Genomic DNA, 12,248 nt, shown 5'->3' with positions numbered 1-12,248 from the left:
TAACCAAAAATAAGTATATTGAAGCTATTTCGAATAGTTAAACGGTAGTTTTTGACCCTTTCCCGTTCCTACAAATATAGGATCTACAAAAAAACTAGTGGGTTGTTCAGATCCATGAACCCCACCTAGCTCCACCTCGTCGTTCTTGGCTAGAAAGTTTGTTCAGGTCCGGTGCTCAGTCCTAAACTCCACCTATCAACCTGTCCTTAGATAACCAAAAATAAGTATTATTGAAGGGACTAAATCTAGTTATAACATCAAAAAACTTGAATAAATACAGCTCCCACCCAATCTGATATTTAATCTTCAAAACTGTATCAACAAAAAAATCTATGTAAAGAAATGACCTCAACTTGATTGAGCAGTAGAAAAATCTGATCTCAACCATAAACAATGTGATAGAATATGCTGTATTACTAAAGTCCAAGCCGGCATATTGGATTTCTTTTGATGAGACCTAGATCCACCTGCGAAAACAAAAAAAGAACGAGGTCAAACATTGATATCGTTGAGAAATTCTACCGCGGTACTGCCAATTATACCTTGGGACCAAAAAGATCTCTGATGTTGTCAATTCCATAGAGAATCATCGTTGGCCTGATGCACCAACAACAAGCAAAATAAGCTTTCAACAGAACATGTGAACATAATGGAATGCTACTGAAAAAGCAAGCAAATGATCCAGGGTTCAAACCTTGAACATTTAATTATCCCTTGTTTGAACAAGATAGATGCTTCACAGATACAGTTTAAACTTAAGAAAACGATGCCCGCATGGGTGGCTTTACTATGGTTATCACTTCTCCTTAAAAGGTTTAATGACTAATAAGTTCAAATATACGAACAACTCCCAGTTATATCAATACCGCCCAGCAACATAGTACAGGAAGTTAAGTTTAATTTATAAATAAGAACATGTTGCTGCTAACATATAGAATACCTCTCAAGGGAAAGGCCCCAGGCAATAACACGAACATCTTCTGGCAGACCCATAGGAAGAAGCATTTCAGGCCTAAACATACCAGAATTTCCAACTTCCACCCATTTCTTAAAGCCTTCATGGTAGCTGACAAACAAAAGCATATGAAATTATTACCGAGTTGAACAATTGTGCATTCACATCAAAGACACTACTAAAACCTGAAAATTTCCATGCTGGGCTCAGTATAAGGATTATAAGCAGGTTTGAACCGAAGCTTGGACATTCCTGTGATTAGAAAAAGAAAAGTAAACCACTAATTAGCCTTCTCAAAATTAAGAGCTCGTGTAAATTGAGTTGGACGTGATATCAATGCAAGCTTTATCTTTTCTATGAATTTAAGACTTGAGCAGGCATTGATGTACTAAAAATAGAACATAAGAAAGAATACAAGCACAGAGTTAGTTGGTCACCTAGACGAGAAAAGAAGTCATGAAGAACACCAATCAGGTCACCAAGAGTAAGTCCACGATCACATATTAAACCTGGAATAAGAAACCATGACAATATGTTCATGAAACTGTTAACAGGAATAAAATGCAAATAAAGAATAAGATTTACTTACACTACTACCTAACACAGAGTTTAACACAAGTAGCTCTCACCTAAGAGCTATGAAACGAATACAATCTAAAGTCACATATTGGCATTGTAATCACCTATAGTACAGAATAAATAGTATATAGAAGTCTCTTGAGTTAAAGGAAAGTGTGTAACATTTGGTTTACAGCATAAAACTCTGAATGCTAATTAAAGCTTCGTATAACTAACAGAACATTTGGTTTTCAGTATAGAACTAGTGGATAACTAATACAGTGAACTATACTTAGCTAACACCACTCATGCGAAAATTTATGCATGAAAAAAATGGAATAAGCATATCTAAAGACCCCTTAAAGTAGACAATCTCTACAAAACAATCCATGTAATTATTATTCACCATAGAACAATTCCTACATTATAATTCACATAACGATCCTTGTACAATTAGTTAGTGAACCAAACTGCAACCTAATTGTCATATGTCAAGAGGGGTATTGGCTCTTTGATAATGAGCTGTCATTGCAACAGAAATACTCTTCAGTGTTTCCTACTTTTCCAACCTAAAACAGAAACCAAGCCAATGTTCATAAAGTATCTAAAGCACAGCTCATTATAATTCTACAATGAGGAATTCAACCAGTAGTTGGGACTTGGGACGATAAATCAGTTTTGCTGGCACTTCAAGGACCAGTGTCTATCCGAGCTAAAGGTTTCGTACCATAGAAGAACAAGAGAAGAAAATAATATATCAAGGAACAGGAAAACAAGAACAACACGAAATTAGTATAACTATATAGCAACCTTCTATCTGATGAAATTCAGCAAGATGTGTCCGATCAACTGCTTCATTTCTGAAAACACGATCAATAGAATAGTATTTCTTGGGGGCGAATGGCTTCTGCAATAATGTATAGCACAGGTTTAAAACGCAAGAAGAAAAATCAATATATGGAACTATGATTCTGGATATGGTGAGCCATTTAGACCTGAGCTAATGCATACAACATTCTTGACGAAACAGCAGTAGTGTGTGTCCGCAAAAGATTCTTGTTCGCTTCCTCTCTTTTCCAATCATACCCATATCTAAGCAAGACGAACTGTTAAATACTGAGTATAGAAATGTCAAAGCCTTGACAAGTGTGAGTGACATTGAATACCATACCCCCTAGATTGGTAACCACCAGATTCATGAATTTCTTTTACCCGCTCAACATAATCTTCTGGCAGCATCTTTGTAGAGGAAGGCACTTTATTCCAAACAAATAATTCATTAGAAGAAACTCAGATGATGCAGATAAAACGTGAAGTCAAACTAACCTTTCAAAAAGAAAGTATCATGTGAATCACGGGCAGGGTGCTGTTGGGGCTGGAAAAGTGCATCGAAGTTCCAAAAACTGCAAATTATGACAAGCCACATTGACATATACTTCTTTGACAAGGATTAAAACAAATAGTAATCCTAACAATTTTTTCTAAGAGAAAATGACAGAGCACAAATCACCACTAGCTATACACCAGAGAAAACTCCTAAATGGATTACGTTGTGAAAATTATGGATTGCCATCAGTTTGAGCTTGAAAGCTCATGAATATTGTATAGCTATATATTACCATCCATCTTCAATAAATTTGATTATTTACCATCAGAAGCTCGTGAATGTTCGACATGAAAAAATAGTATTTAGTAAATTGGTTTACAGAAGAGGTACTGTGAAACTGTTATGTACTAAGAACTAGGAACTTTAGCAAGTAAAATGACAACAGGCAAAACATGTATCTCTAATGGAGGAAAAAGTAGGATTTGATTCAAAATATTTACATATTAACCTCTTAAAGAAGAACCATGCAAAGAAAATGTCCTCTCCATCTATTCAGAATAAAAGGTAAAAAGGCAAGGAGATGCGCCATTTTCCTAGTTCAGTTATTTCATATAGCCACACTACTTTTCAATTTTGGAAGATATTCCATCAATATGAAGGGCTCACTTGTATTTATGACTGGGGAAAAGACTTAACAAAATAAATAATAGCTTACCTGCTTTCGACATAATTATTTGTTGGCATCTCCTCAAACCTGCACAATTCAAATGAAAAATTGCACTTACAGTTCAATACAGAGAATTTCCAAATCCATAACTACATATATATATATATATATATATATGTATATGTATATATGTATATATATATATAGACACATTCATCTACACACATGCATTTATTCATGAGAAAAGGTCATTCAGTCATACCCCATATTAAGAAAAATCGTTTGTACCTGCCGCCTAACCTGCAACAAGATGGTAAGATTTAATCAACACGTGAGGGAAGGCAATTTGGCCTCAGTTAGCTAACAGAAAAAAAATCAATTTAAGGCCACAACAACAATCAATAATGAAAAAGGGAACCAAACATGCCTTGAGCAATGGATGAAGATGGCCGCCTTCGACAGGCTGACCTTTAGCACTGAAGTTGTACTCTTTAAATTCCAATTCCTTCCAATCACCCCTTCAAAAGAACAAGCAACATATGTTAATTAGAAAATAAACTAAATGCTTCGTCCATCATGGAATTAGTGGATCCCTACTAAGATTAATTATTCAAACATATGAATTTGTATTAAATAAATATTGAATACTCCGAAACCATCTGTGAAAACTGCATATTGCAACATCTCCCATTTACCCAGCCCATGAATTTTTTTATTTTTTTATTTTTTAAACATAAAAATAGCAAGTGTTGACCACTTTCTGACTAGTAATTGAAAAATAGACAACATATGAAAACTGGTAGAAATGTGGAAGTAAAATATTCTAAACGCTAAAACACAAGAAACTCAAGCACATTGTCTTGGAGTTTGAAAATCTTACATGGGAAACTCCGGGACAGTCGACACTCTGAAGCACAAGTGCTAGGGTTCGAATCTAAAGAAAAAGCTAAAAAGGTACACTTTCCTGGAGATCCACACATAGGGACTTCTCAAACACCAAAACAATGTCAAACTCCGTCAATTTTTGGTGTTTGATTAAGTTATAGAGCATTTACCAACTCTTCAATTTATAGTTCAAAACCGAGGACTGAATAATATGCTCAAACTGCCTTAGCAATTGATTCAAATTCCCTATTCAGGCATTATCCAAAAGCTGATTGTCACATTCCAAAATACTTTTTTTTTCCCAGTAATTTAACCCGAGCTGTTCGCATAACTGAATGACTTAGCTATCTTTTTATGAGGAACTAACAGTTTTTTCTTTCCAAATGAGTCAAGAAAGTTACCTCTGTAAATTTTCCCGAGTGAGATCAGTGGCTGCTCTTTTCCTTTTTGGGGCATATTCAGGACCTTTTCTTACGGAATTTCCTTTCCAAACCCTAGAAAGATTTGAACACGTATTAGGATAATTGAAAGATTACATCTTGTAAACATCAAGTGCCGGAGAAAGGATACTAAGAATAGATAATTACTGCTGAATTATTAGTTTTCTTCGCTTTAGAGCATCAATATCCTCCTGATTGACAGCCTGCAAAGCATTGCTTTGTTGCAGTCAAATTGATTAATATAATAGTCAACCAGCTACAAAACCATTACTAATTTCCTGTCTGGGAGGAGAGCTATTAGTAAAAATGAAAGGTGAGCAAAAGGTGAAGGGTTGGGGAATAAGATAACCACAGGCTACAAACTATATACCTCGTCATTTTGTATCCGCAACAGCAAATTTTTAACTTTGTCATCAGCATGTTGGACCTACATGAAGTCAACAAATAGACTAAAAGGTAGCCCTGTAAAAAGTACTAAAATAAGCACATGTTGATGTCACCTTCCCTTGCTGCCTCTACATTATAGTTCTCAGAGACCTCATTAAACATATATGGATAAGGATAGAGAACGGTTAAAACAAAAGAAGGCCCTTTGCTATGAACTGAAGTAGATGGCAAACAATAAGCAGCAACAAAACATAGAAGAAGAAACAGAAAAATCCTGGAACCACTGCAAGGGAAGTCAAGGGACAGTTACTGTTTAAAATCATGTTGAATATAGGCTAGAAATGACATGTTATTATCGCTAAAGAACTGGTACTAAGCAAGTAATAAAGGCTTTTCCAGACTTTCATAGTCATCGCGAGGCATGAGGCGATTCCTGATTATTTGACTACCCTAGTCCCCCAAGCAAGAACCACCGGGGATCAAGGAATAGATAAACTGCTATTCGTCATTTAGGCAAGGTCAAATGATGAGACTAGTCCATTTATGTTGCCTCTTTTCTGTAAAGAAACAGAACTTATAGCAGAAGGCTCACGAACAAGACCTTTCAGCGAAAAGGTCGCTTCTCATAGATTTCCACATATTTCGCTCTCAAAGTATTGGAGACACTTGGGTCCTAATCTTCACGATGGTTGTATAGATATACTTTTGCACTTACAAGCTCAAGTAGAAGGGACAGGAAAGTCGATTGTGATAGTGTTAAAAACTTTAAGTGGAGTGAGGTTAACAAAATTAAAATTGCAAAGACAGGAAATACTACTACTACCTATCAAAATGAATTATGTGGGACGAGATTGGTGATTGAGAGACAGAGATAAGCAATTCCAAATGAGAGACGATCATGCAACAAAGAAGCAAGCTTAACAAGGGAATAGTCTTCTTTTTTTTGAAACTGAAAACAGGGAATAATCTTTTGGTACCGAAGATTATAAAATTTTGTTTTAGGCAAGGACTGGGAGAAGGTACAATTTTTCATCAATTAAGAAACTGTGATCGTAACAAAGAATGATAAATTAGACATACAGAGGAGTATGAGCAAAACTACAGTTGCGATAAAATAAAATAGAAGGAGCAAAATTATACTCCTATGCAGCTGCCTACTGTACCTTCTTTGAGACATGAGTCTTTGCCATCTCCACCCACTTGTTCTTTATAGCTTGCTGACAACCAATTTTATAAACTGCAGGATCCAATTTTTTCTGCATCCACATAAACGATTAGCCAAAAGAGAGCTCACAAATCTCTAATTTTGTATTGTTTGATGTAAAAGCAATCTGAAATAGCGCATGAAAAAGTAAAAAAAAAAAACACAAAATCAAATACAGTTCAACCTGCAAATCTTCCCTCGCAATTCCCTCCGATGGTACTGCTGAGAAAAGCTGAAATTCTGGTGAACCTACAGCAGCATAAGTTTTCCCCTCTTCAGTAAGCACCCATCTCTCTCTCCTAATGTCCTGCACAATTCAAATCTTCCAAATCATAATTAACTTCAATTCTCTAATCAAATTTGAACAGGACAGAACGAAAATGAACTAGGAAAAAAGTACCTTAGCATCCACAAGTCGAAAGCCATGGAGTCTGCGAATAACATTGACAATGTCGTCATGGCTAAAACCCAAATCCTGAGCAAAGTTAGCAGAATTTGAAATCTCATCGTTGTCTTTGAGATATGCCAATATAGCATCTTCCGCTTCATCTGCCATACTCATACTCATTTCTGTTAGGGTTTGTGTTAGGGGGACGGCGATTTTGCTTTACCTAACACCAAAGTTTTACACTCCCTTCTTTGACTGTAAACAATAAATTAAAAAAAAGGTTTAATTCACTATCTCTGAAAAAAAGAGCGAATACTTATAACTCCACCACAATTCTTATAGATATATTATTTTTTATATCTATAAAATATTATGTTTTTGTTATAAACTAATTAATATATATATATATTTTTCTTTTTTCATAGCATTTTTCTAAAGAGAGAAATATCCAATTGAAGTAGATAGCAGATAATGGCTATAGCTTCAGCAGCACCATTATTGGCCATGAACGGAGCTCTGAAGATGGCGACAAATTCACAACAATACTTGGAAGGTACCATTAAAGTCCAGAATAACTCAATTCCTAAACCTGAACAACTTATCGTCATCTCCTCCTTCAGGTAGTAAGCATCCATTTAACGTATTTTATTTAGAGACGGATTCAAAATTTAAGCTCTAGGATTTGAACCAATTGTATGAAATTATCCTCATTTTTGTAAATTTCATATCACCTGTGTGAGTTTAGAATATTTATCCCCAACTTTTAATTGCTACATAGGATAAGAGAGTTTGAGATGTGTTTTGATAAATTTTATACTCCATCCGTTTCAGAAAGAATAACCCAGTTTGACTTGAAACGGAGTTTAAGAAAAGAAAAAAGATTTTTTAATTTTGCGGTTCTAAATTAAAGTTATGTCAAATGTACCATAATTTCGTGTGATATCTTAAACATGTCACATGTAAAGTTAAAGTTAAAGTTTTGCCAAAAAAGAATAGGAGTCATTATTTTTGAAACAGGACTAAAAAGAAAATAATGTCATTCTTTTTTAAAAGGAAAGAGTAATACATAACATACCTAATGTAATCATTAATCCTCGAGTGGGCTATGATGAGGGTGGTGTGTAAGGAGTTTTGCTCCTATCTTTTTTGAAAGCTATACTACATAAACTCATTCTGTTGACATTTATGCTCTCTAACTTTGAGTGTTAACAAGTTGGCGTTTAAATTTGTATAAAGTTGAACAAGCAGATACATGAATCCTACATGACATGATGTGCGTCCTGCGTAATAGAAATCACTTCGAATGTATCTTACGTGAATTGCTACGTAAGACACATGTGTTTACTTGTTTAGTTTTATGCAAGTTTAAATCTCTACTTGTGCATACCTAAAGTTGGAGGGCGTAAATGTCAGCTATATCTAAGCTAAATGACACATTTACGTATTATGCTTTTGATAATTAGTTGATGATTGTTCATTCCTCTTATTTATCCTAATTTTGGTTGATTTTTACACATAAACTTATGTTCTGCATCAAAAGTATTGTGTTCAGATCAACCCACAACTAAATAGCTGCATGTGCCTCTACTCTTAGAATGAGAGGTAGATCCTAAATTTAAATCGTCATGATTCTTGTTTGATTTATTGGGTACGAAATATATCATCTGCATTTATTTAGCGAGGATTCGAACCATAGCTACTTGTTGTTAGCTAGTTCCGCCTGTGGTCGTAGCTCCTACCTCCCACCAGACTTGAGCAACTTTGTCCACTAAGGGTCAAACTTCAAGGTTATCAAAAAATATCCCTAAAGTCGGATTAGTTTGGTTTGGTGAAAATAGGGACTAAGTTTACTTTTTCCTATATTACACCTACTAAATCTTGAACTTTGCTTTCTGTTATCTTCTTTGAGTTCTGTGTGTATTTTGGGTTGTTTGATCAGGGGTGCAGAAGGAAAGGATGGTGGAAGAGGATATGTATGTGTTATCTGCGCCATTGGCCACATCTTACCCGCATAAGCCTCCCAAGTATTCTGAATTTCTGATAGTGCTCCTCTGTTTTTAAAGGTACAATTGAATCATCGGTATCATAATGCCACAGTTAAACTTAATCAGTTCGGACTGGACTGGACAACAACAACTCATGGTCCTATTCATAACTGCAATGGTGCTTTAAGCAGCACTCGAAACGTCAAGATGTCTGCAAAAGCAGGTGCTCTTGCTTCAAATGGTGACATTGAGCCATTAAGGGTAAGCATTTGAAAATTTTGGACCATTCTCTAGTTTCTTGAAATTTATGATTTTGATTTAAGCTTCATATGCATATAAGTAAGTGTCACGTGAAATGCATAGTGATTTTTGTAGTTTGGTGCAGCGCTGCATCGTTTTGGATATTGAAGGAACCACAACGCCCATATCATTTGTTACAGACGTTCTTTTTCCTTATGCTCGTGATAATGTGGGGAGGCATTTGGATGCAACATATGATTCTGCAGAAACTCAGGAGGATATTAAGCTACTAAGAGCCCAAGTAAGCTAACAGATTTCATGATAGGTTGATCTCGATTTGAGCTCGAGCTACTCTCTATATAACCCAAGTTGAGCCCAGTGGCTTGTTTACACCCCTTACCTCTTCTATATGGTAATATTTCTTTACATATACTATTACACATCCATTAAATCGGTACTATCCACTTGAATCTCCCACTTTCAAGAAAATAAATGCTTGTTTTACACTCTCAACACCACATGTTAGCCATTTTTTGATAATAATACCATGCTGAGTGTGCTTTGCTTTTCTGAATTCAGTTATACTAGAAAGAGAAAATGGTATTTGTCAAGCCCATTTGGGTTGCTGACGCTTGGATAACAAGGGCATTGAGGAAGGAGTGGTGCTTCTGTCGATTACTTCAATACTTTCAAGATTAGGAATTCGGTTGTTTGGATCAAAGGCTAGCATTAGACTTAGGTTCAAGTTTTCCTCTTTCATGACAATACTCATAAAGAGTAAGATATGAAAACTAAAGCTGATTAAAATTAGAACCCCACTAAATATTTTACGAAGTAGAATACACCACTCAGCTGGAGTTCTACATCTCTGTCTTTATACATTGTATCCATTATTATGTAAAAGTAGGTATCTTTCCCTTTTTCACTAAAACACGGTTCAACATTTGTCATAAGTAGAAACTGTCTAATATACATGTTGAACTTTAAAAAACGGTAATTCATAATTAGGTACTATGCTGTAAGGGCAACTGAATTTTGCCCCCTTTACATTCTTCTTTCAGGTACAAGAAGACTTGGAAAATGGTGTTGCCGGTGCTGTGCCTATCCCCTCTAATGATGCTGGGAAGGAGAGGGTAATTGCGGCTTTGGTAACAAATGTGGAGGCTATGATTAAAGCTGACCGAAAAATTACTGCCTTAAAGGAGTTACAGGTGAGTAGATCTGTGGTAAAATTATTTGTCCCTCGTCCCGTCCAAATGTTCTATAGTTTCTCAGTTTCTACACATGTTCCTTACAATTTGTGCTTGTCTTCATATTCTGTCACTCAGGGTCATATATGGCAAACGGGGTTTAAAAATAACGAGTTAGAGGGAGTTGTATTTGATGATGTGCCCGAAGCTCTTGAGAGATGGGCTGCCTCAGGCATCAAGGTTCCCTCGGTTTCCCATCATTTCTGCACTTGTGCATTTCGCTTTTTCAATGAGCTCTAGTTTCATAAAGTTGTAGTTGCAAATGAAGACTTCATGTTGGATTATGTTCAAAGGAATTTCTTCTATTACTAATGGCTTCCACCTAAATCACGTGGAAGGAAGTTTTCTTGAAAGACCTACAAATTTTTGAAATCAATGCAGATTTAGCTAAAGATAAAGCACAATGGAAGAAGAAGATTCTTATAGGTGATATCTACTAGTTGGGATAAGTTTTCGACTTGTTGGAGAACGTCTAATATTATCATTGGTATCAATAATTGCTATATGTATGTATATAAATTTATTTATTACGTTTTTGGGTATGATGAAGATATTGGTTGAGTTTAAATGAGAAAGTAGAGATTAATATACTAGCTTCAAAAAAGGAGTCGGGATTCATATAGTAGATCCAAAACTTGTTTGGACTGAGGCGTAGTAATGGTTGTTGGATTAACGGCTTCAGCTTGCTGTATTGATTGCATTTTTCTTCTTCATTATCCTGACGGAAGGTGTGTTACAAAATCTATAACCTCTTATATCGAAACTGACTTGTTGTTTTGTCCTTAAGGTGTACATATACTCAAGTGGCAGCAGATTGGCACAAAGGCTTTTGTTTGGTTACACAAACTATGGGGACCTGAGAAAATACCTCTGCGGATTCTTTGATACAACAGTAGGGTAAATTTCTACCTCTCATCAAGCCACATCTCCAATCTCTCTCGTTATTTTAAGTAATTCGAATTACTTCTACTTATTGTAGGAATAAGAAAGAAACAAAAAGTTACCATGAAATTACAGCATCCTTGGGGGTAGATCACCCATCCGAGATTTTGTTCGTGACTGATGTCTATCAAGAAGCTATAGCTGCAAAACCAGCAGGTAAAATTCTGGTTGTTTTATATGAGAAGTACTTCGTTTCTTAGTTTCGACCTATTGCCCTTCTTACCATTATAACAAATAGTAGCAACATTTTTATTTTCTGTTATACAACACTAAATCAAAACATATTCTGATGATTAAACATGTACTCACTGTAATATATTCTTTTGTTTCCTAGCCGGTGTCTAGTACCTCTTTTGGAGCCCGACTGATATGAATTCACCCCTAGAACTCGAACTTTGGGTGGTTAAACTTGACCAGGATTGAACCTAAGACCTCTTGTTAAAGATAAAAGGGGTACTTACCACCCCAGCACAATCTTTGGTGGTACATGCTGTCAAATACTTAATGATTTAAGACTCTTTTCTTAACATCTGAATGTACAAAACTTGTTTTTCTAGTATTAAGCAGTTAAACAATGATTGTTGATAGTGGTAGTTGGTGGTGACGGTTGACCATTGTGGTGAATGTTTTATATGGTGGTGAATAATGATGACGATGATGAACGATATATAGTGGTGATTGTCAGCTGACATGGTTGGTTGTTATGGTAACGGTGGTTGGTGGTGATGATTGTAAATGGTGGCTAGTGGTGGTAATATATAGTGTTCTCTTGAGCCACTTAAGTTGTTACATGAGTTGATCGTACACTTCAATATGTGTATATATATATATATTTATATTTCATTGAACTTTTTAACCCCCTTTTCTTTATTCAGGTTTGGAAGTGATAATATCTGTCAGGCCAGGGAATGGACCTCTTCCAGATAATCATGGATTTAGGACAGTCAAGTCCTTTTCAGAAATCTAAAGATGGACTATCTTGCTCCCCAACCCCAACCCCCCCCCCCCACAAACCCCCTT

At 35.7% G+C, this 12,248-nt stretch overlaps 2 protein-coding genes across 3 annotated transcripts; one reads left to right on the top strand and one right to left on the bottom strand.

Moving 5' to 3' along the window:
• LOC107002809 (phenylalanine--tRNA ligase alpha subunit, cytoplasmic-like) lies at positions 1–7,101 on the bottom strand. Of its 2 annotated transcripts, XR_001454559.2 has the most exons (19): positions 6,824–7,101; positions 6,608–6,730; positions 6,383–6,475; positions 5,203–5,259; positions 4,980–5,035; positions 4,794–4,886; positions 3,935–4,025; positions 3,770–3,807; positions 3,556–3,594; positions 2,840–2,916; positions 2,685–2,769; positions 2,509–2,605; positions 2,324–2,420; positions 1,393–1,464; positions 1,141–1,207; positions 941–1,066; positions 543–597; positions 348–467; positions 1–200 (listed from the first exon to the last, which is right to left on the bottom strand). XR_001454559.2 is itself a non-coding variant. In XM_015200980.2 (18 exons), the coding sequence occupies exons 1-18, from the start codon at positions 6,989–6,991 to the stop codon at positions 417–419; spliced, it is 1,485 nt and encodes a 494-aa protein (XP_015056466.1). In that variant the 5' UTR covers positions 6,992–7,100; the 3' UTR covers positions 228–416. The 2 variants fall into 2 exon arrangements, 1 of the variants encoding a protein (XP_015056466.1); XM_015200980.2 differs by lacking the exon at positions 1–200 and having other exon boundaries at positions 228–467; positions 6,824–7,100.
• Positions 7,102–7,223: 122 nt separating this feature from the next.
• On the top strand, positions 7,224–12,242 carry LOC107002717 (probable bifunctional methylthioribulose-1-phosphate dehydratase/enolase-phosphatase E1 1). The gene is made up of 9 exons (XM_015200866.2): positions 7,224–7,431; positions 8,751–8,784; positions 8,875–9,057; positions 9,182–9,337; positions 10,098–10,247; positions 10,365–10,466; positions 11,074–11,183; positions 11,266–11,384; positions 12,104–12,242. The coding sequence occupies exons 1-9, from the start codon at positions 7,283–7,285 to the stop codon at positions 12,193–12,195; spliced, it is 1,095 nt and encodes a 364-aa protein (XP_015056352.1). The 5' UTR covers positions 7,224–7,282; the 3' UTR covers positions 12,196–12,242.
• Positions 12,243–12,248: the final 6 nt, after the last annotated feature.

Source organism: Solanum pennellii, chromosome 10 (assembly GCF_001406875.1).
Source record: "Solanum pennellii chromosome 10, SPENNV200".
NCBI lineage: Eukaryota > Viridiplantae > Streptophyta > Magnoliopsida > Solanales > Solanaceae > Solanum > Solanum pennellii.
Note: the sequence above shows the minus strand (reverse complement) of the source record. Positions and strands in the feature narration are given on the sequence as shown.

Excerpts from the sequence above, each read along its gene's own strand:
- LOC107002809 (XM_015200980.2), bottom strand. The coding sequence starts at position 6,991 with ATGAGTATGAGTATGGCAGATGAAGCGGAAGATGCTATATTGGCATAT. Across the intron at positions 4,887-4,979 it reads AGAAAACTAATAATTCAGCA|GGTTTGGAAAGGAAATTCCG; the intron begins GTAATTATCTAT and ends AAATCTTTCTAG. Across the intron at positions 2,917-3,555 it reads AATAATTATGTCGAAAGCAG|TTTTTGGAACTTCGATGCAC; the intron begins GTAAGCTATTAT and ends CATAATTTGCAG.
- LOC107002717 (XM_015200866.2), top strand. The coding sequence starts at position 7,283 with ATGGCTATAGCTTCAGCAGCACCATTATTGGCCATGAACGGAGCTCTG. Across the intron at positions 8,785-8,874 it reads AGGATGGTGGAAGAGGATAT|GTACAATTGAATCATCGGTA; the intron begins GTATGTGTTATC and ends CTGTTTTTAAAG. Across the intron at positions 11,385-12,103 it reads TATAGCTGCAAAACCAGCAG|GTTTGGAAGTGATAATATCT; the intron begins GTAAAATTCTGG and ends TTCTTTATTCAG.